The 24,866-nt window shown below is 32.4% G+C and overlaps 2 protein-coding genes across 4 annotated transcripts; both read right to left on the reverse strand.

Moving 5' to 3' along the window:
* Nucleotides 1-3,274: 3,274 nt before the first annotated feature.
* On the reverse strand, nucleotides 3,275-3,901 carry LOC122298799. The gene has a single exon (XM_043108653.1). The coding sequence runs from the start codon at nucleotides 3,899-3,901 to the stop codon at nucleotides 3,275-3,277; it is 627 nt and encodes a 208-aa protein (XP_042964587.1).
* Nucleotides 3,902-13,106: 9,205 nt separating this feature from the next.
* LOC122299843 lies at nucleotides 13,107-17,091 on the reverse strand. Of its 3 annotated transcripts, none has more exons than XM_043110306.1 (6): nucleotides 16,636-17,091; nucleotides 14,929-15,055; nucleotides 14,096-14,235; nucleotides 13,893-13,952; nucleotides 13,740-13,808; nucleotides 13,107-13,544 (listed from the first exon to the last, which is right to left on the reverse strand). In XM_043110306.1, the coding sequence occupies exons 1-6, from the start codon at nucleotides 16,834-16,836 to the stop codon at nucleotides 13,473-13,475; spliced, it is 669 nt and encodes a 222-aa protein (XP_042966240.1). In that variant the 5' UTR covers nucleotides 16,837-17,091; the 3' UTR covers nucleotides 13,107-13,472. The 3 variants fall into 3 exon arrangements, with proteins under 3 accessions (XP_042966240.1, XP_042966239.1, XP_042966241.1); XM_043110305.1 differs by having other exon boundaries at nucleotides 13,893-13,955; nucleotides 16,636-17,089; XM_043110307.1 differs by lacking the exon at nucleotides 13,893-13,952.
* Between the last annotated feature and the right edge of the window lie 7,775 nt (nucleotides 17,092-24,866).

Genomic DNA, 24,866 nt, shown 5'->3' on the forward strand with positions numbered 1-24,866 from the left:
GGAATTGAAAGTGCTACTGCCTTTATCAAAATTTCCTTCCCCCCTTGAGAAAGCAATTTTTCTTTCCAAATTTGCAGCTTCTGCCAAACCCTTTGTTTAATGGACTGAAAAGCTCTGCCTCTGGATCTTCCAACTAAAGGTGGTAACCCAAGATATCTCTCGTACTGCTGAATGTCAGAATTACCCCATAAATTTTTTATATCCTCTTGGGTCCTCCTTGACACATTTCTACTGAATACCATTGCTGTTTTTTCTCTGTTTATCTGCCAACCAGAAACTGCCTCATACTTTGCCAAAATATCTTGAATCCGTCTGTTTTCTTCTAAATCAGCCTTACAAAAAATCAGGCTATCGTCTGCTAATAATAAATGAGTGATGTTCGAAGCCCCTCTACATATTTTAATACCTGAAAGTTGTTGCCTCAAACCCGCTTCTTTTAATAAAGAGGTTAACCCTTCAGAGCATAATAGAAAAAGATAGGGAGACAATGGGTCCCCTTGTCTAAGCCCTCTAGAAGGAATAATAGGCCCCTTAGGTTCTCTATTAATAAGCACCGAAAAAGAAACCGAGCTAACACATTGCATAATCAGCCTCACAAACTCCTCACTAAATCCCAATACCTCCATAATAGATTTCAAAAAACCCTACTCCACCCGATCATACGCTTTGCTCATATCCAATTTTAAAGACATAAATCCCTTCCTCCCTGTCCTCTTAAGTCTCAGATAGTGAATCACTTCATAAGCTATAAGAACGTTATCAGTAATTAAACGCCCGGGCACAAATGCACTTTGACATTCCCCAATAATATTAGATAAAACCAGTTTCAGCCTCTTTGCAATGACCTTAGCAATCAGTTTATAAACCACATTGCATAGGCTAATCGGTCTATAATCCGTAACTTTAATTGGAGATTTCTTCTTTGGGATCAATGAAATAAAGGTATGATTAAGAGAGGAAGGAAATGAACCTTTGTTAAGGGCATGCAACATTGCCGCAGTCACAGAACTGCCCACCACTTTCTAATATTTTTGGAAAAAAATTGGCGACATGCCATCTGGGCCCGGAGCCTTAGAGGGATTCATTTGCTGCAATGCAATCTTAACCTCATCTTCAGAATACACTCGAGTCAGATCTTCATTCATATTTGAGGTGACTCTTCCTCTTAAACCATGCAGAAAATCTAGTGAAGCATTTGGATTTGAAGAAGTGAACAACTCTCTAAAATAATCCAAAATTACATTGTCCATATGAGTCCTCTCATGCCATTGCCCCCGTTCATCCTGAATTCTTTGCAAACGATTCTTTTTTCTTCATTGAGATGCTTTCATATGAAAATATCTTGAATTATGATCACCTTCTTTTAGCCATAAAGCCTTTGAGCGTTGTCTCCACATCACTTCATCCCTCTCCAACCAGATTGCAACCTCCTTTCTAGCAACATTTAAGGCTGATACATCAAACCCCTGATGATCCTCATACACTTGTTTCAGTTGCAAATTAGCTTGTTGAAGCTTTTTCTGAACATTCCCAAAGCTATTTCTGTTCCATTGCTGCAACTTGACACCACTCTTCCTAATCATATCTGCCACATCCTCCAATCTTGAGTGAACATTACCCATCCTCCATGTATCCTTAATGATAGCTTCACAATCTAGATTTCCAACCCACATTTCCTCAAACCGAAAGAGTTTTTTCTTTTTATAAGGAACATTAGTTTCACCCTCTAGTTCCAACCAAATTGGGAGATGGTCGGAATAAGCCACAAGGCCGTGAACTACCTTCGCATTCGGATAAGAATTCCACCAAGTTGAGTTGGCAAGAAACCTATTCAAACGTTCATTGACACAGGAAGAACCTTCTCTCCTATTTGACCATGTATATTTATACCCAGTAAACCCCAAGTCACGTAATTCACACTCCTCAACTACATCTCGGAAAGCAGCTAATTGATTTCTGGTTTAGGATTCCCCCCTGTTTTTCATGATGGAACATCGTTTCATTCAAATCACCCATGACTAACCATGCATCCCCACCTGAACGTTTAGGACTCCTAAGAAGAGCCCAAGTTCTATGCTGTAAATGAGTTTTAGGAACCCTATACAAGGCTGTTAAAAACCAACGCCCCCCAACTACATTGTCATCACTAATTACAGCATCTATATGAATTGAAGAAAAATTAACAATTGAAAGTGCAACTTCTTTTCCCCAATATAAAGCAAGACCCCCTTTTCTACCATTTGAACAAACGGCTAAACAGTTGGAAAAACCGAGTTTGAACTTACATTTTTCAGCATCTCTCACACTAAGCCTTGTCTCTTGAAGGAGAAGAACATTGGGTGCTTCCCTCTTGGTCAGATCGTAGAGGTGACGAATGCCTCGTGGGCTTGGTTCCCAAGCCTACGAGCATTCCATGCTAGGAGTTTCATGGCTGCCGACGGTGCTGTTCAACAGCCACCACCGATAGCTCAGTGCTTCCCGCAAGCTCCACATCCTTGAGATTGGGCGCTTCAGTACTTCTCTCAGACTCGTATTTCATTCTGACCTGCCGAACAACTTCCTTGTTAGTGCTCCTCTGTTTCTGCTTCTTACCACTGTCCAGATTCGCAACTTCAAACGAGATATTAGGTTTAGTCGTTTCAGTATTAAACGACAGCCTGCTATTTCGTCTATTTCCGTGTACTAAATCAGTCTTCCTCAACGGGTATGGCTTCACAACAACAGTCGGCCATGCTTCAACCGGAATCTCAAAAAGCCTAATTTCAAAAGACCCACCAGAAAGCCCCTCTTCGAAAGCCCCAGCAGAAGGCCCATCCACACCCTTCAGGATCCCTTTAACGCCTTCTTCACTGACCCCATTAACACCAGCCACATTTGTCGGGCAATTTAAAATCTCATGAAAGGCGTTACTGGGTAACGCTCCTTCCTGAAATTTAGCCATCTTCTCTGCATCACTTCCTATCATGGGAATTGTAACCGTTACGGTTTCACCATAGCCAGAAATGCAGGCCAAACAATTACCGGCAGGTAGACCTAGTTCTGTCGCCGATGAAGGAGCAAGATCTTGCAACGAACTAGGCTGACCTGATGTCACTTTAACAGAATCCATCTTCGCTTCCCCTGTAAATTGACCCCTTGCTGAGTTCTTCTTCTCACTAAAGCTTCCCGCTCGTAACTAGACACCATATGGTTGAAGATCCTTTTCATTTTCCATACCAGAGATACCCTCCCTGTCTTTGCAGTCTTTATCAACGTGACCCAATCGCCCACACCACTAACATAAATTAGGCAATCGCTCGTAAGAAAACCGAATCCAAACTGACTGACCACCTCCAACAGACAGCTTAGATCCTCGTAAGAGAGGTTCATTCACATTGAGCTTGACTCTCACTCTCAAATACTCTCCCCATTCCACTTCACCTTTCTCCAGATCCACTTCTTCAACTATGTCAATCTTCTCCCCAAGTTTTTGACCCACATGTACATTCCGAGCCATAATGGGAAGATCATGTAATCTGACCCAGAAGGATGCAGTCTCCAATTTAATCTGTTGTACTTGAAGTCTACCATCCGCTTCAGCAAACAAAACTAGATGTTTATCGAAAGTCCATGGCCCCTCTCTTAGAACATTCTCTTTATCACTAACATCGTCAAACTCAACAAGAAACATCGTTGATGAGAGGTCCCGAAAACAAACTCCCATGATAGTCCTCCATATTTTCCGCATCATGCCCTTAAACGCTTCCCAATTGAAATATTTTCCAGTAAAGAGTTGCATAAACAAACACTTCTCTCCCCGAGGCAACACTTCCTCCAAATTCTCCGATTCGATAACCACATCTTCACTTTCCTTCTCAGTCAAAGAAAGCTTTGTATAAAGGACTAGAAGATCATCTTCCATAATCATACTTGCAAAACTCAGACCAAGACCAACTGAACTAGGGCAGTACGAAGACCTCTACAAAGGAAACTCTAGGAGAGGAAAGTCATAACTGAAACACAAGTTTGAAATTTTCTTGATCATGGGTCATTCTTGTTTGTTATTGTAAACGAGTTTTAATATCGATATTTGCAAACAAATATTAATTTTTCAAATTCATAGAGATCATAAGTAGCAGGTAAATTAATATTAATTTACATAGCAAAAATAGTTCATTAATCTGTACATAATACTGTTTCTATGTTGTATTAATGTAGATGAAGATTGGTGAGCTAAATACTAGAAACTTTTTCTTGTTTCAGTATATAGTATATCCATATGTAATTAGTCGGAGCCGAGAATCTAGTACACCGTAATTAAAGATATGAGTGCCAATCCTTTTCAAATATTTAGAGTTGAACTAACGTTTTGATGGGACTAACATGAGTGACCACTTAGTATTAAAGAGAGATAGAAAATAGTGCAATTACACTATCATGTGAGGATTCATGAGGAAGTTCGATCGACCCTAACGAAATAGATCTATAGTAATTATTTCTAGTCAGGAAGAGAAAATTAAACTTCTGCAATTATTTTAACTTTTTGTCTAAACCAATCAAGAGAAAAAAAAAATTAAAGAAGGTGTGGTGACCTTTGAAGGTCAGTGCAAGTTCAGATCATGGTGAGACTAAACTCTTGCTATCACACCTTGTGAGAATGAGGCTCACATGACAATATTTACATTAGTAGAGTGGGCTAGCTAATAGAATGGATATTATATTATCGGATTTCATGTATTTCCATTTCCCATGTTTATGTAACCTCATGATTCATGTATTGTCATTCCCTAAGTTCATGTATCTATTTAATATCATACATACTCCTATGACTATAAAATGGAGCCTTGAGGAGCATTTGTGAAGACACAACAAGAAAATTGAAAGAAATAATATTGAGTTTCTGAAGAATTAATTTCATATATTATAATCTTTCAATTCTCTTGTTACTTTTCTTTAATTTTATAATATTTTATTAAATTTTTCTTTTAATTTATTCTTTATAGCAAGCGAGTAGCCACACAAGTACGTGATTCTATAGTTAGGAGTTTGTAATCAAAGAGGACTTCTCAATATGATTTTATAAGATTTTGTAACTGAAGTGGATTTCGTAGTTAGAAAAGGTTGTTGAGAAGTCTTTTTATTACTTTTAACTTATCTTATAAGCAGGCAAGTGCCACTAGTTCGTACGTGACTATCTCCCTTGGAATTTAATTCACTCTCATATAAAACAATTCATGAACAAATGCCAATGGTACGTACGCCTCCCTCTTGTCTAATTTTTCTCTTTTTTGGATTTTGGTTGTATCTTATGGTGGAAAGTAATAAAACAGTAATATTTTTTAATGATTTAAAAATATGTAGAGATGTTTAAGACTAAAATAAAATAAAATAAAAGAGTGGAACAATTATAAGAGAAAATTTGGAAGAATACGAAAATGGAATTGACATTAGAAAAGTATAAAAGTATAAGAGAAAATTAATTGATCATATATATTTTTTTAAATATAAATAAAATAGTTTTGAAATACGAAGTGAAATTTATATTAATATCTTTTATCATCACATAAATAATAAATTTCTGACTTTTTATGAATATCAAAATAATTATATATTATTACCGGCCTAAATGTCAGGAAAATTTCTTATTTACGAATGCAGAATTGATAAATTTCTAACTTTTTTATAAATGCCAGCACAATTATATGTTATTGCCAGTGTAATAATATAAATACTGAAAAAACTTATAATTTATCGGGATATAATTGATAAATTTTTGACATTTTCATAAATGCCGACACAATAATATATTATTACCAGTGTAATAATGTAAAGGCCAAGAAAATATTTTAGTTATCATCGTAAAAAGTAAGAGGTGGTAATAATTTATATTTACTGGTGCATACATAAATGCAAATAATGTAAATGCCGGCAAATCATGTGACGCCCCTAAATTTCGTTTGGGATCGGACGGACATTTGAAGCATCGAGACATGCAACACAAGGTTACCTGCCCCCGTTCATGACATATAAGATGCAATAATCCTAACATGCATCTAACATTATGCAATATTCGCAGCGGATAATTTTTTTCTTTAGCAATACTATGCACCAAACTGGAAATATCCCAATACTTAAAACATACTTCATACATAAAGATCCATTGAATAACTAAGATCACAGCACTATTCCAAAATAGTTATGATCCAATAGTACTGGAGATGCAACTCCATCGTACAAGTAGTAATTTAACTACTATATTAACATTAACGACGCACCGTCGTTCAGTCGACTGTGTCTAGTTGGTCAGCTCCTGATCCTCCTTCAGGTCCTGTAACAAGATCTACCATTCGGGGGGAATGGTAGTTGGGACTACCACAGTGAGATTTGATTACAAATCTCAGCAAGTTAACAAAAAACTTCCATACAGACTAATAATGCATGTATGACAGTAAAAGCATAAATGCATAATCAAATTCATAAGTAATTAAAGCATAACTTAGCGTACAACATAGCATAATTGACATAGCTTAAATTGAATCATGAACTGAACTTGACTTGACATGAACTTGATCTGAAACTTGACTTAGCATGAACTTGCTCTGAAACTTGAATTAACATGAAAAATACATACTCCACAGTTGTTGTGGCCCCATGTATTCTACGTGTAAATACATACTCCACAGTTGTTGTGGCCCCATGTATTCTACACAAACTTGACTTAACATTAAAAATACATACTCCACAGTTGTTGTGGCCCCATGTATTCTACACAAACTTGACTTAACATGAAAAATACATACTCCACAGTTGTTGTGGCCCCATGTATTTTACGCATCACAATTGTAGTTAAATACATACTCCACAGTTGTTGTGGCCCCATGTATTCTACACAAACTTGACTTAACATTTAAAAATACATACTCCACAGTTGTTGTGGCCCCATGTATTCTACACAAACTTGACTTAACATGAAAAATACATACTCCACAGTTGTTGTGGCCCCATGTATTTTACGCATCACAATTGTAGTTAAATACATACTCCACAGTTGTTGTGGCCCCATGTATTCTACACATCATAATGTACTCAAGATGAAATGTGACTGGAATACGAAAGGACTGAAGTCCTGACGTAACATAACGTGACTTGAACATAACTTAGAATACATGACCAACTTGAGATAGAAACATTTCGTAACATGGCATAACATATAATAGACAACATATTTAACATGACATACTTGCAACAGTGAATATTACATGACTTGACTTACATGTAATAGATGATATACTTAGCATGACGTACTTGTAATGTACAGTAATACATAACAGAATATATTATATAACAGATAAAAATTGATGACAGAATAAATTCTGTATAATAGACAATTACATGATAACTTGACATGGCATGACACATATAATAACATACATACATACACTGTAGTTCTTTTACTTAGCACACATACACAGTAGACTGCTAGTAAGTTAAAAGCTAACTTACCTCGATCTCCGCGTTTCTTATAAAACTTCAAGTGCGATCACGAGGAACTGTAATTAGTGATTCTAAAAGTTAGAACTAAATCACTAATAATTTGAAATATGAAAAATACTAACTTAAAGAGTAAAATTTTCATTTTACTCTCTACATGTGGGAAAATGACCGTTTTACCCATAACTTAAGGATTTTGCATACTAACTCCAAAAGTTTCCAAAATTTACATTTCTCATGTAAATTTTGTCCTAAACTTAAATATCAACTCAGAAAAATTTAAAACAAAACACAACTATGGAAAACACACTATGGCCGAAACATCCATAGGTCATTTCCCTTGATTTTTGTTGCAATTCCTTCCAACTTCAAAACTCATGCTTAAATCAAAATTTTGCAACAAACATCTTCCAATTCTAAGTTCAAAACCATACTTAAAACATCCATTTAGAAAAAACTAATAATTAACACCAAACTTTTTTTTGTAAAAAGATCCAAGCACTTGAATCACAAGTTTTGACCTTAAATCAAAACATTTCCAAGAATTTCAAAAATCAAATCTTACTTCTAACATATTAATAATATCATCCTAACATCAACCATGCTTTAAATCATCGAATTAAAGTCACCAAAATCACAAAATAACATTTGGAGTTTTTGGTTTTACACTTAGTCCAAAAACATAAACTTTTTCCTCAACTAGTTTTGATAAATCTCTTGATCTATGACTTATAATTATATGATCTTCAAACCAAACCATCACATGGTTTAAAAAGATGTCCTAAAACATATATAAGCTTCTAATTCAAGATCACATGGTTAGAAATTAACCAAAACATAAATTTAGCCAAGAATATCCACACTTTGGCTTATTTGAATATCTCTTTGCATAAAATTTCATGTCTTTGAAACTAACATCAAATATCTTCAAAATAATAATATAACATGTATATAAGATACTTAGTATCCTCCAATAAAATTATTAAAGTCATTATAATAGGTTTAGACCACCAAAGAGTTAAACTTTCTCAAAACAGAAACTGTTTTTCCTCTTCCAGTTTCTAAGTTTCTAAATCTAAGAAAATCTTTCATCAAAACCTTTAATCATGCAAAAATCCTCAACCAATAGTCATATATACATGTTAACAATACTCCATAAAAATTTCGGACCAATATCTATCCATTAGCTTGTTCAAAAACTCCAAACTATAACTTACTCTCCAGATTCACGCCCAGAATGACCTTTCCATGGTTAAAAATACTTTTGACCGACCAAATGACCATGGAATGATACGAAAAATACATCTACGGAAACTAGACTCAAAGAGGAACAACTTATATGAAGGAGACTTTATGATAAAACACTTACAAAAGCTTCAAAATGGGTGTGCAAAAGAACTCCTAAAAGCTGTCCGAGAGAGAGTGTTTGGTATTCTTTCAATGGAAAGCATAAATGAAGATAATTTCGTGGGGAGGGGTGGCTGGAGATACTTGTGGATAAGATATGAAAGAGATGAGGCTGGAGTGAGAGTTAAGTGTAAGACTCTCTTACCCGGAGTGAGAGTTAAGTGTAGGACTCTCTTACCGGAGTGAGAGTGGAGTGTTGGACTCTCTTACCTAATAATATCTATAAAAATCAACTCAAAATATTTTTACCCAATAATATCCAGGAAATTAGCTTAAAATATTTTCTAAATGTGGAGTAGACTTGGAAGAGTAAGATGGTTAAAATCTTTCCATGTATATTTTAAATCTATGTTCTTAAGATATTTTCCAAATGTGTATTTTGCTTAGGTGTCATGATCTCACACCTTGATTTCCTTCACAATTCCATCTAATGGTTTCTCTTTGTGCTAAGTATCTAATACTATTCATTATGTGTGGTTAAGATCTTGCCAAGTATCCAAATAAAATTTCGCTAATCTAATTTGGACATTTCACACTGTGATTTTGAAAACACTGCGTTTAGTACGTTTACCGAGATTACTATTCACTCCAAAAATAAACGTAATAAACTTAGTACTAAAAAATCCTAAATATTCAATTAAGCCTAGTGGTGTAGACTATAATGTATTCTGACACTTCTAACTATCTCAAATAATTAAAATCGCATTTCTGGCACCATAGTGAGTGATAACACTAACTATGTTGACAGGCTAAAACCTATGCGATTAGTCGATTCGTGTAAACTTACGGAATTTTCACGAGGTTCTTAAGGTCAAAAGAAATTCCACAATTGAATTTCTAGCGGGCTGTTACAAATCATATGTTTTTTTTTTTTTTTTGTATATATATAGCTTTGAATTTGTTCTTTTACTTTCATAAACATCTCCTTTTACTGTAGCCAAATAAATCTACATTTCGTATTAATGAGATGATAGGTTCTCAAATTCTTGTTGTCTTATCTTGGTCTAGTCGATCAATCTCTTGATGCGTAGGGTAAATCTTTGGTAAATTATTCACTCCAGAATTGAATGACAAGAGGTGGAAGCATACTTGCACGAGTATCTTAGATCTTGTTTGGTCACACAAATGAAATGAGATCATGATAAGATGAGAAATTTATAAATAATAGTAAGATAATTTATAAATAATAATAAAATTATTTGAGTTAAGATATATCATTCTGTATTTTCATTTAATGCGAATAAAACTTAGAACAATGAACAAATGTAGTAATTTAGTGTAAGTGGTTGTTTAGTAGTTTGAGAGTAATTTCCCATACAAAAAAAGAAAGGAAAAAGAAATATATTCATTAAAATCAATTCCAAATACGGTACAAATGCAAGAATGACTCAAACTGCATGGAGCTAGAGGTTGATCGATCGTAGGATTTGAAGTGAATCTTTGGATGGAAGAAGTTGATCATTTTTTGTTTTCCTGGGTAAAACGACATAATGGACTCAATCATGGATCTAGAGGTTTTCAAGGTAAACGACAATGGATTCAAATACGACAACTTTGTAGTCATGTCTCCAAAATAGTAGGAAGAAGATAAAAGAAGAGAAGAAACTCCAAGGAATTAATAAGAGAAATAGAGTTATGATCACCAGGAGGTGTTACTCCTCCAAGTTTTTTGTACGAGTCTGTCATTATTCGATCCATATTTTCTTCCCTTAGAAAATGTTAATATCTAATACAATATTTAACTCTGAATAAAAATAATTTGTATAGTCTTTAAATATGTAAATCTCGTACACTCCATTTAACAAAAATGAGGCAAATTCAGGACCTAAAAAAAAAAACCTATTTTTTATGGTAAGTTTTATTATTTTTTCAAATATAGCTCGTGGAGTTTGCACATTTTAAAACTGTGTCTAACATTACTCAATTTTAAAAATACAAATTTTTGTTAATGTGTTTATTAAATTTAATAAGAAACCACATCATACACTCCATCACTATATTATATATTGAATTTAAATTTTAAGTTAAAGTTCTTAGATAAATAAAAATATAACTAATTAAGTTACAAAGCTCTCACTTAAAGTAAAAAGAATCTTTTTTACTTTCCCAACTCATGCCTTTCTATTTATATAGCCACTATGTTCATAAAGGCTATCGCATTTCTAATGATAAAATGTTATCAAATCTTTTTAGGAAATAAATATTTGAAATTATTTATATATAAAAAATTATATTCTCATATCGGTATATAAAATATATCTAATAAAATATTTATATGATATTATTTAATTTAAAAAATAAATTTTAAAATATTTATATTTCGATAATATGTTATATATATGGACTTAAAATATAATATATTTCGAAAAGTTGTTTGTATGCAGGAGTCAGGACCCATTTGCAGTTTCCACTTCCTATGTCTGCCTCTGCTTTTTAATATGGTGCCCAGTAGACGGACGCCCTTTTCCATGTTAATACTCTTTTCATTTATAGTGACTGCCTCTTTCATTATTTTTCCGTTTCTTACCCATTCGGAGTGTAGAAGAGGACATGCTTAACAGGCATAAGATAACAAATAATAGGGTCCCATTTTGATGCAAAAAGATCTCCAAATATTTGACTTTCTAGGACGGATCTACGATGCAAGGGTTTTTTAATATAAAATAAAATAAAATAATTAACTGAAACACTTTAAAATATAATTTAAAATTTTTTTAAACAAATGAAAATTTTAAAATATTAGGTTGTTTTGTTTTATACCTCCATCTATTAGCATTGTAATACCTTTTTTTTTTTTAAATAATGTTATGTGTGGTTGTGAAAAGTCACTTACGTGTCACACGATTGAAATATCATTTCTCTTTAGAGAGAGAAAAAAAAAACCCCAGCTAGCAAATGATTTGGTTTGTTTTTTTTTTAATTTTAGAAATTATTTTTTAATATAATTAATTGTTCTTTTAAAGTTTTTTATTTTTTTTTTTTAAGAAATAAAGTTGACATGTGGCAACTTGTCATTGAGCAACATATTTCTATTAAGGATGATGGACGAAAAATCTAACGGATGGACCTATTTCTTTAATGCTATTCGTAACTCCAACACATCACACTTTCTTTTATTTTTTTGTTTTTTAAAATTTTTTTATTTTATTTTTATTAAAATAATTAAATTCTTCTACTTATCATTCATATACCACACATGCAGTAAAAAAAATAACGAAAAAAATAGTGTGTAGTTTATAGGCTTATGAATAAAATTTTTCTTTCTTAATTACTCGCACGACAAAAATGGCATGAAAACATTTTTTTTTCTCTTTTTTTTTATATACATTGGGGAAGGGGATCGCATCCATAATCTCTATTTTGGAGATATGAGTCTTGTCCCATTAGGCCACCGACGGTTTGCTCATGAAAACACAATCTCAAATAGCCTAAGCACCAGAGGTGTGTGACCAAATTTACCAAAAATACATATCGCCTGGGAAAATATGGGGCTCCTCTTCGTAGAGGTTTGAGAAGAAAACAAGCAACAAGTGCAGGCGCAGGGGTGTGCTTTTGTTGAGACAAGAAGAACATCAAAGCTGCAGCCAACAAGCGCAGCAAAGTCAGTCGTCTTGGACCATCCTCCATGAATCCTTTTTACCTGAGCACTTGGACCATCTTGCATGAATCTCAGAGGTGTATGTGAACAGAAGTAACGTATAAAATGACAAAACAAAGATTGCATGCTAAATTATTCAACAGTGTTGGACACTCTTCTGACACGAAACACAAGTAAAGTAGCACGGGTTCCAGAATTTAGATAATACCAGCATAGGAGAATAAAAGAAATAAGTTCAAATATTTCAATCATATAAGTGAGCACAATACCTAGAAAGAAATTATATTTATAATCATAAGATATACAGATTTCATATACTTTCTTTTAAAAAAAGGCTAAATTTAAAACCGACATAAAAAAATATTTTTTTAATAATAAATTTCGCTTTTTCAAAGAGAATACACAGGATTTATACACCCAAAGACTATATTAGCATTACTTTTTAACTAAATAAGAATGAAATATAAAGTCAAGATTCGAATCAGTACAATTTATAACAAAACAAGTAAAAATGAAACCCCATTTGAGCATTTGGGGTTTTCCTTGGAATCATTGATGGCACGGCTCCTTTTGGTAGAGGAAATTCCACTTTTACCACTAATTTGAATAACTAATGCATCTCCAGCCAAAGGGTGCAAACAGTCAGTAATCTATTGATGAACAGAAATAAGAGTTGAAAATATATATACATTCCAAAAACCCACTTCCCCAAGTCAGCAATACATTCAACATAAGTTTTGAAAGAAAGCCAACAAGGACTTCTTTAGAGGTCTTGTCACCGGTTTTACATATATCTACATAACTAAGCTACCAAAAAGTAAGAACCTCTATAACTCGGTACAAAGTAATACTAACCTACTAAAGCAAGACAGAGACAAGCCACTGGATAAAATATATTACAGACAATCACTAGAGGGGAGTGGATATTTTTTAAGTGCAGTATCTGTTAGCATAAACAACCAAATTCATAGCTCTCCATTTCTCTCTTCGTGAATCGTCATTTGCACAGAGTCTTCATTCTCTTTGCAGCCTGAACAAATCCCACAATGACTTGCAACTCGTCGATTTGCTTCACCAATAGAAAAAAAAAAAAAATTGCATTTTTCAGAACAGAATAATGGCAACTATAATCCAAAAGCTGCTGAACTAACAATGTTATTACCGGATTAATGTACATATGTTATTCATTCAGTATTTTATAAATATAAAAATAGAAAATGGATACAAAAGGATCGAAGTGAACACTAACACATTTTGAAAATACCTGTGACATGAAATGCCTCTGAACAACATCTACTAATTGCTCTTTTGATGGATTGGGTATGGCATCCACCTACAAATCCAATAGGTTACTACATAAAACGTGTCCCACTAGTGATAATGAAACGACTAACATTCTCCCTTCAAAATAACTCACTAGATTAAAGTGTCGCCAATATCTCCTCAAAGCAGCCATCTCCAGTTTGCCTAGGTCAACCTTCTGTACAGAAGATGTTTCCATATAGAACTTAACAGTAGATAGGTTTAAATAATAAACCAAGAACATGTTTGTCACTATTGTTTCACATGAAAGCTGGACAGCACAAAGGGTAAAACCAAAATTAGATAAAGGTCACATACCACGGACCCACGAGGAGTAGAAACAGACCCCTTAGACTGCGAGTCACAGGAGAGAGATCTGCTCATAGTCCTATGAGATGACCCAGACGATTTATGTATTCTATGCCTCAATCTGTGGGACTTTTGAGTGTCATCCGACGCTGGAAAATCAGAAATAACACTACTAATATCAAAAGGTGTTGTGGGTCCAATAAAAGAATAAAGAAATAAGACAACAGAGCTTTTGGAAATAGTAAAAGCAAAAGTAGAAGACACAATGGATCCTATGCACCAATCTCAATTACTTTACTCCAGAAAACAAATCTGCTCCAAACCAAAATTGCAGAGGCCCAAGAAAGTAATTATGAATAACATGAAAATATCAAGGTTCACCCTATCCAAGGCCATAGGCATGCACTGAAGGTGAGTAGTGGAAGTTACCATCAGATAGCACTTCCAGCACAATATAGCTTTAAAAGATCACAAATCAATTTCAAACTGTTATTCAAAAGAAATCTTGTTCAAATTCCCAATTGACACATGCAAGACAATTATGATTTCGTAAAACTAGCGGTCTCCTAACCATTTTAGTCTTGTCCAAAATACTCTCAAGTGTCATGTAACAAAAATTTGGTGACAGTAGCACACGTCTCAAATTCATTAACGAAACCATATCCAAAAATCTTTGTTCAAATCCCAAATTGACACATGTAAAGACAATCATGATTTGGCAAACCAGTGGTCCCCTAAACATTTTATTCTTCCCCAAGCAATTATAAAGTGTCATGTCATGTAACAAAAATTTGGTGGCACCAACACAGAAATTATCTTCTATATATATTAAACAAACATACCCATATCTGAACCATTCCATGGCATGTTTTCGAATTCAAGGTCATCATCTTCCTCATTACCAGTGGGAGCTTCAATCACACTGAGGGCATTCCTCTGCAGCTTTACCTCTATGCCGTTTGTGAGAACCTGGAAATTTTACGATCAAGTACCACAAACAGAATCATAAACAAATTCCTCCCATTATGTTGTACAATAGAAAGTGAACAGAAAAGCATAAAACTCACAGGATGTAGGAAAGAAATAAAAAGTGCAAGAAAGGAAAAAAAATCCAAATCAAATCAATCCAATCAGATTGCATTTGGATTTGCGGATTTTAAAAAAATTAATACATTTGCTGGATTTGGAGAAAAAATGCTAGCATAAATTTCTTGGTATAAATTTAAAGACCACATGAAGGATTTGAACTTTTTAGGATTTTGCACTAATAAAAACACTCCGGTTATGAATTCAAAACAACACCTTCCACATAATCACCTAAGATTTAGGCTTAAAAAAATGAAATCCAAGTTCTACTTTTCAAAATAATTCCATCCAAACAAATCAGCAAAAAATATCTATTCTTGCACTCAAGAAAGTACATTTTATTTCTGAACTTTTCAATTTCAGAATTTAAGATAAATTAGAAGAATTTAAAGTCCGAGAAAACACTCCAAAAAAAAAAAAAAACGGGAGAAGAAAGGAGAAACTGATCAAAGGCACCAGAAAGCTTAACAATTGAAATACAGCAATCCAAAATACTTGCTCAATTTTGGCAGGGCACCATACAAAGATCGCTGAATTTCAAGCAGACGGCAGTTCAAAAGAATTCAAAAATATTAAGTCCAACCAGATTAAATTGTTAACATGGCATATCCCAAAAAGAAAAGGTCACTATTTCAGTGAACCGCAAAACAATTGCGCTTACAGTTTTTTTTTTCCCTCCGATTACAGGATCAAACAAACGACTAAACCCCAACATCCAAGGATAAACATGCAGTTCTTCAAGCAATTCAATCGTTCAAACAAAAGTATCATCAGCATCCAAGAGAGGAAAAAAATCTCCAAGCCATTCGCAATCAAAACCATCCCAAGAATCTGAGAAAGATCCCCTACCATAAGCCAATCATGCAAACTGCTGACCAATCCGAATGCCTTAACCAAAAACCTTAACGCACTCGTATAAAATGGGAAAATAAAACAAGCGATTGAAAAAATAACAAATTAATCACAACCTATACCAATAACTCGATTGCAACCCACATAGTAAATAAATATTAAAAAAAATAACAATCAAATCATCAGATCCATAGATAAAACGAAGCATGCAATCGAATCCCATACCCAGAGGCTCAATTTAGAAACTTCTTGTAGTTGTAGATCATATAAATTCACCCACAACTAAACTCGGAAACACCCAAAATTGGAACTTTTGAATCCAAAACAACATGCCAGACCAAGCAAGAAATGTTCCAAGTAACTGAACAATGGGTTAAATTCGAGACTATAACTAAACAGAGTCAATGATTGCATATAAATAACCAGTATGACCAAACAATGCCGCAAATGGTCAAATTGACCCACATTGCTTAAAAACATTTCATATCAAATCCGTCAAAACCCAAAATTCGAAGTCCAGAACTGCATACAAACCAAAGTCAATCTCAGATAGAACCCCGCGCAACCAAACCCATTGTCCCCAAAAAACCAAAATTGACAAACATAATTACCAGCCAATGCCACCCGCCTAGCCCGACCGCCTTCTTGACCACACCTTGCAGACCCACGAGAACGGATTTGGTCCGGTTATTTCCAGTGACCACCACCTTGGTGTGGCGCGGCAGCACGGAGAGCTCCTCCTCGCTACTGTCCCCACAGCTCTGCAACTGCGAGAACCCGCCATTGAGGGAATTCTCAACGGCCTCGAGCATTTCCGCTCGGACTCAGTAGTGAAGTTTCCGAGTGAAAAACTAAAAACACCAAAAAAAAGTCGGAGAAATCCGGGAATCAGAAGATGAAATCACATGAATTAGAAAGATCATGCATTGCTCAGCACGTATACGTGGGTTTCGGAGGTAAATGAGATAGAAACTGAAGTGAAATTCGGAGCTTTTTTCCAGAGAGAAAACACAGGGAAAAGCCAGAGGAAGTGGGTATGTGTGTGAGAGTGAGAGCGACTGGTATTGATTATTGGTGTGCGGAGGGTATGAATCCCGAAGAAGCAGAGTTGACCAATAGGAAACTGCCACGTCACACAAAAGGAAGACGGGGTGCGCTCGTTAATAATGCACCCCTCCTTGCTACAAAATACCACAAACCACTTGGCGGTTTGGGGTTTCTGAATGAACGAAAAGGCTACGGGCGTTGACTGTCTGACCAAGTGGTAAGGGGAGGTGGTCGGGAATTTGGATGGACTAATCTACCCTCTTCATTCTTTTCAAATCATCTCATGTAAAGATAGCTACCTACCTCTACCTGCAACGTGAACAATTGATTCCAAATTTTGGAATTTTCTTTAAGAAAATAAGTGGATTTAGCATTTTAGAAATTATTATTTTTCTATCCTATATTTTTTTATTATTTTAAATTTTAGGTAATTTTTTTATGAAATTATGTAAGGCATATTAAGCGACATATTATTCAAATTAAAATATACTTTTAGGTAGTTTTAGGATGTAAAAAATATGATTTTTTTTAATAATAATTTGTATAAATCTTAAATATACAAATCTCGTATAAGCATTTTAAAAATTAATATAAAAACTAAATTTTTATTTTGATGGAGTTCACTTTAAAAAAAAAGGTGTGCGAGATCAAGATGTGTGAGAGTCTTGATCTTTTTGTTTTAATAGAGGCATAAGGATTGTTTGGATTCAGAAATATTTCATGTTATCATTATAATTTTTTTAATTTAATATAATAAATAATTTAACTGTTTCAAATCTTAAAATAATAATAATATTAAAAAATAATATTTTATTTAATTTTTAACTTTCATCTAAAACCATCTTATTTTATCTCATTACGTAAACAACCACTTATTATATTCACTAACTCTTATAAATTGCATCTAATCATGGTTTTCTTTTTCTTTAATCATTGAAGAGAGCGTACCATTTTGAAAATCCAATTTGATCGAATCAATTTTGTTTTCTTTTTATATTTCCTTCAAGATTCCGAGTTGTTTTTAGAAGAAAGTAATTTTCATTTAAGAAAATGCAAAAAATTGAAAAAAAATAATTATTATTTTTACTCGATTCAATCTAATTGGGTTGTCAAATGGTATGTTAAGTATCATTTACTCTCATACATGACCCGTTTAGATAATAAAAGTATTTCATCTCATCTATATTTTTTAAATTTTCACATAAAATATAATAAGTAATTTAATTTTTTCAATTTATAAAATAATAATAATATTAAAAAATAATATTCTTACAATAATATTCTTACAATTATATAATGTTATAATTGGATCAGTTTTTCAGTTTGATGTTGTGTATGAATTACACTTGGAGAAGTTACAAATAAATTTTATAAATGCAAATTAATAGAATAATATGGCATCATATAATATATTATAGCTACTTTATAATAAAAATAATTTTACAATTTAATATATTATATAAAGATACATCAGTTTGTGAGTTTACTTTTAAATGCCGTTTAGTTACAAGACTCAATTGGGATTAATTCAGTCCAGTCTAATTTTAAACTGATCTAACATCCAAATACTCAACTCTTAAATTATTAAATTTATCTCAACTTAAAATATTTTTATACATAAAATCCACAAGAAAACAAAATTTTTGAATATTTGGTAGTTATTTGGCTCAATTTAAGACTTAGGATGTATTAGGAAACATAATTATTTTCAAATATTTTCAGATTATTTTATTCTTATTTATAAATAATTTATTAACTATTATTTATTATTATTTTATTATTAATTATAAATTATTTTATTACTATTAATAAATAATTTAAAATATTCTTAACATCCAAACCAACCGAACTCCTCTCCATAAAATGAACTTATCAGGAATATTTTCAATGAAAATGTAGAGGATAGCTTTTCTCTCTTACCGACAACCTTATGTCTCACATAGTGTGTAGAGGAAAATCATCTGTGCCCCCGCAAGTTTTGAAGTCTGTTCACTCCATTGTCGTAAGACATCTTTAAAATGCACGTGATTTCTCTTTCAAAAGATTTAGGACATCAAACGATTTATCCAGTTATTTTATTTTTAAATCAATGTATAAAATATATCATTTATATCAGTTAAATGATAAGATCTAGATTATAAGTTTTAAGTTTTAAAATTATGTCACAAAAACTACGGTAGTATAGACAAATTGAGGGCAAATTCAATCAATTTTACGAGAAAATCTGGTAAGAAAAACACGTATTAACTCAAAACAATTATAATTAGATAAATGTTTTAGAGAAATTATATTTGTAGTACCTATTTTGCAGACTATTTATTAAATATAAATAAATATCATTTTAAGAAGGATATTTTTATAATTTTAAAAAATTTTAAAAATAAAATTACCTAAACCTCTATTATAATATTCAAATAGAAACTGTACGTAACATTGTTGAATGTTTTAACCATAATTATAATTAGTACGTTAGATTATAATGTTTATTTTATTATAAAGTTAATTTAACGTATCATATAAAATCATATCAGTTTATAAATTTATTTTTTTATAAAATATTTTTATAATTGTAGCACTTTTCAAATAACTATACAAATTCAGAATAAATGAAATTGTTTCGAATTTAATTCGATAGCAACATGTAATTTTTTTATTTTTATTTTAAAAAGAAAGGAAGTGGTAATTTGGTAATTCAGCCTATGAAAGCATAGAAAACAAATCAGGGAAAGAGGACCGAAAGGATAGAGCAATTGTAAGGAAGATGGGTAGGGTCAGGACGTCACGTAACGGACACCACGTATCTGCACTCAAATTTTCTAATTCTAAATTCTTATTTTTTGCTGTTTTATCTGCATGAATATTAAATAAATATTATTTAATTTTGCTTTTTTTTTTATTTTGTTCTCTTATTCATTATCTCTATAATACATATCACACTTGATTTGTTATTTTATTTTTTATTTTATTCTTATTAATTTAAATAAATTCTTCTACTTATTATTCATTCATTATATATTTAATAAAAATAAATAAATTATATGACGTGTGTGGTGTAGAAATAATTAATAGAATTTTTCTTTTATATATAATTTTTGCATGTGCACCAATTATTTGTCGTTTACTTTCCTTGTTTTGAGTCTCGATATCTAATTCTATATTTCATTCCATTTAAACAATGTGTTTTACGTATTAAAAAAAGTTTGGTCAAAAATCGAATACTTTCATTTGTAAATATTGAATATTTTATTTCATTTATAAATCTTTTATCTTCCTTATGATAGGATTCGTTTGGATACTAAAAATATCTTAAATGATCTGTGAATAATAATAATAAAAATAATAAATAATTTGTAAATATTAAAGAAGTAATCTGAAAATATCTAAAAATAATTATATTTCCAAGTATACCCCCAATAGATAGAGGGGGCACTATCACAATTTGATCGGAACTGGGTTGGGACTGCAGGGAGTCCTCCTTTCCCAATAAAGGGCTGATCTATATTGATATCATAAGTTGGTTACCATTTTATCTTAATAATGATACACTCACAATTTATTTTACTGACTCTTTATATAATTACGTTTTAAAATGAGAGTATTTAGATAAAGTGATATTATTTTTAAAAGTTATTTTATAAAAATACACTTCATTTAAAGCATAGTTGTATAAAGAAAATTATAAAAATGATTATATCTATCATTTTCCAAAAGAAAAATGATAAACTTATAAATAATCTAAAACTATTTTACAACTTTATTTAAGATGACAGATAGTCATATAAAATTGTAATTATTTTTTAATGAAGTAACATAATTGTATTGATTAATTTCAAATAAATTATAAGAAAAATTATAAGCGTATCACTACTGTAACAGCCTGCTAGAAATTCAATTGTGAAATTTCTATTAACTTTAGGAATCTCGTGAAAACCTCATAAGTTTTCACGAATCTATTAATCGTATAGGTTTTTGTCTAACTATATAGTTAGTGTTATTATTTACTATGGTATCATAAGTGTATTTTTGATTATTGGAGATAGTTAAAAATGTCAAAATGTATTATGGTTTGTGCCATTAGACTCAGAGGATTATTTAAAGTCTTATGGCGCAATAACTTTTTTTTTCATATTTTCGGACAAAACGTCTGTTCAAAACTGTAGATATTATTGGATAAAAAGAAATATTTTGAGGTAATTTTCGTGAATATCATTGGGTAAAAATATTTTGAGTTGATAGATATTATTAGATAAAAATATCTTAAGTTGATTTTTTTTTAGATATTATTGGATAGAATATTATAAGATAATCATTTATAGATTTTTTTTGGGTAGGAGAACACTACACTCAACTCTCAACTCCAGCCTCATCTCTTCCATATCTCATCCATAAGTATCTCCAGCCACCTCTCCCCACGAAATTATCTTCATTTACACTTTCCATTAAAAGAATATCAAACACTCTCTCTCGGATAGCTTTTAGGAGGTCTTTTGTACACCCATTTCGAAGCTTTTTTAAGTGTTTTATCATAAAGTCTCCTTCATATAAGTTGTTCCTTTTTTAGTCTAGTTTACATGGATATCTTATTTGCCCCATTTGAAGATCATTTGGTCAGTCAAATATTATGTAAACTATAGAAAGGTCATTCTGGGAGATAAACTGGAGAATATGTTATAGTTTGGAGTTTTGACCAAGCTAATGGATAGATATTGGTCCAAAATTTTTATGGAGTATTGTTAACATGTATATATGACTATTGGTTGAGGAGTTTTGCATGATTAAAGGTTTTGATGAAATATTTTCTTAGATTTAGAAACTTAGAAACTGGAAGAGGAAAAACAGTTTCTGTTTTGAGAAAGTTTAACTCTTTGGTGGTCTAAACCTATTCTAATGACTTTGATAATTTTATTGGAGGATCCTAAACATCTTATATACATGTTATATTATTATTTTGAAGATATTTGATGTTAGTTTCAAAGATATGAAATTTTATGCAAAGAGATATTCAGATAAGCCAAAGTGTGGATATTCTTGGCTAAATTTATGTTTTGGTTAATTTCTAACCATGTGATCTTGAATTAGAAGCTTGTATATGTTTTAGGACATCTTTTTAAACCATGTAATGGTTTGGTTTGAAGATCATATATTTATAAGTCATAGATCAAGAGATTTATCAAAACTAGTTGAGGAAAAAGTTTCTGTTTTTGGACTAAGTGTAAAACCAAAAACTCCAAATGTTATTTTGTGATTTTGGTGACTTTAGTTTGATGATTTAAAGCATGGTTGATGTTAGGATGATATTATGAATATGTTAGAAGTAAGATTTGATTTTTGAAATTCTTGGAGATGTTTTGATTTAAGGTCAAAACTTGTGATTCAAGTGTTTGGATCTTTTTACAAAAAAGTTTGGTGTTGATTATTAGCTTTTTCTAAATGGATGTTTTAAGTATGGTTTTGAACTTAGGATTGGAAGATGTTTGTTGCAAAATTTTGGTTTAAGCATGAGTTTTGAAGTTGGAAGGAATTGCAACAAAAATAAAGGAAAATGGCTTATGGATGTTTCGACCATAGTGTGTTCTTCATAGTTGTGTTTTGTTTTAAATTTTTCTGAGTTGATATTTAAATTTAGGACAAAATTTACATGAGAAATGTAAATTTTGGAAACTTTTGGAGTTAGTATGCAAAATCCTTAAGTTATGGGTAAAACGGTCATTTTCCCACATGTAGAGAGTAAAATAAAAATTTTACTCTTTAACTTAGTATTTTTCATATTTCAAATTTTTAGTGATTTAGTTCTAATTTTTAGAATCACTAATTACAGTTCCTCGTGATCGCACTTGAAGTTTTATAAGAAACGCAGAGATCGAGGTAAGTTAGCTTTTAACTTACTAGCAGTCTACTGTGTATGTGTGCTAAGTAAAGGAACTACAGTGTATGTATGTATGTTATCATATATGTCATGCCATGCCAAGTTATCACGTAATTGTCTATTATACAGAATTTATTTTGTCGTCAATTTTTATCTGTTACATAATATATTCTGTTATGTATTACTGTACATTACAAGTACGTCATGCTAAGTATGCCATCTATTACATGTATGTCAAGTCATGTAATATTCACTGTTACAAATATGTCATGTTAAATATGTTGTCTATTATATGTTATGCCATGTTACGAAATGTTTCTATCTCAAGTTGGTCATGTATTTCAAGTTATATTCAAGTCACGTTATGTTACGTCAGGGCTTCAGTCCTTTTGTATTCCAGTCACGTTTCATCTTGAGTACATTATGTTTGTGTAGAATACATGAGGCCACAACAACTGTGGAGTATGTATTTAACTACAATTGTGATGCGTAGAATACATGGGGCCACAACAACTGTGGAGTATGTATTTTTCATGTTAAGTCAAGTTTGTGTAGAATACATGGGGCCACAACAACTGTGGAGTATGTATTTATACGTATAATACATGGGACCACAACAACTGTGGAGTATGTATTTTTCATGTTAAGTCAAGTTTGCGTAGAATACATGGGGCCACAACAACTGTGGAGTATGTATTTACACGTAAAATACATGGGGCCACAACAACTGTGGAGTATGTATTTTTTATGTTAATTCAAGTTTCAAAGCAAGTTCATGCTAAATCAAGTTTCAGATCAAGTTCATGTCAAGTCAAGTTCAGTTTATGTTTCAATTTAAGTTATGTCAATTATGCTATGTTGTACTCCAAGTTATGCTTTAATTACTTATGAATTTGATTATGCATTTATGCTTTTACTGTCATCCATGCATCATTAGCTTGTGTGGAAGTTTTTTTGTTAACTTACTGAGATTTGTAATCAAATCTCACTTTGGTAGTCCCAACTACCATTCCCCCCGAATGGTAGATCTTGTTACAGGACCTGAAGGAGAATCAGGAGCTGATCAACTAGACACAGTTGACTAAATGACGGTGCGACATAAATGTTGATATAGTAATTAACGTAAATTACTACTTGTACGATTGAGTTGCATCTCTACTACTTTTTGGATCATAACCATTTTTGGACTAGTGTTGTGATCTTAGTTGTTCAATGGATTTTTATGTATGAAGTATGTTTTAAGCATTTGGGATATTTTCATTTTGGTGCATAGTATTGCTAAAGAAAAAATTTATCCGCTGCGAATATTGCATATTGTTAGATGCATGTTAGGAATATTGCATCTTATATGTCATGAACGGGGGCAGGTAACCTTGTGTTGCATGTCTCGACACTTCAAATGTCCGTCCAATCCCAAACGGAATTTGGGGGCGTCACAACTACCCTTTTATAGGTCTGAGCATCGAAACCAATCGGAGTTGTTATACCCTAATACCAACTTCGACTCCCATTTTGTCGGAGTTTAAATCTAAACTCCGACTCTAACTCCAAAATACATAAGTTTTGATCTGACTCCGAATGCAATTTATCAAAATATACTCGCACATACATGTACATTTTAAACTCATATATATCACCTAAAACTAATCATAAACAAACCCAAATCCACCTCCATTGCCTAAAACCAACAAATAATACTCAAATTAAACAAGAATCGAGATAAAGAGATGAAGATCGAGAGTGACATAGATTAAATCAAAAAATTACATATAGATCGGAGAGAAGGACTGGTGAAGAGCAACTAGACTAGGTGGATCCAATGGCTAGGGCGCAGTGGCGGCTAGTGAGTGAATGAGAGATGGGCAGGAGCAAAATGAAGACTAAGGAAGAGAGAGAGAGAGAGAGAGAGAGAGAGAGAGAGAGAGAGAG

This window comes from Carya illinoinensis, chromosome 16 (genome assembly GCF_018687715.1).
Source record: "Carya illinoinensis cultivar Pawnee chromosome 16, C.illinoinensisPawnee_v1, whole genome shotgun sequence".
Lineage (NCBI taxonomy): Eukaryota > Viridiplantae > Streptophyta > Magnoliopsida > Fagales > Juglandaceae > Carya > Carya illinoinensis.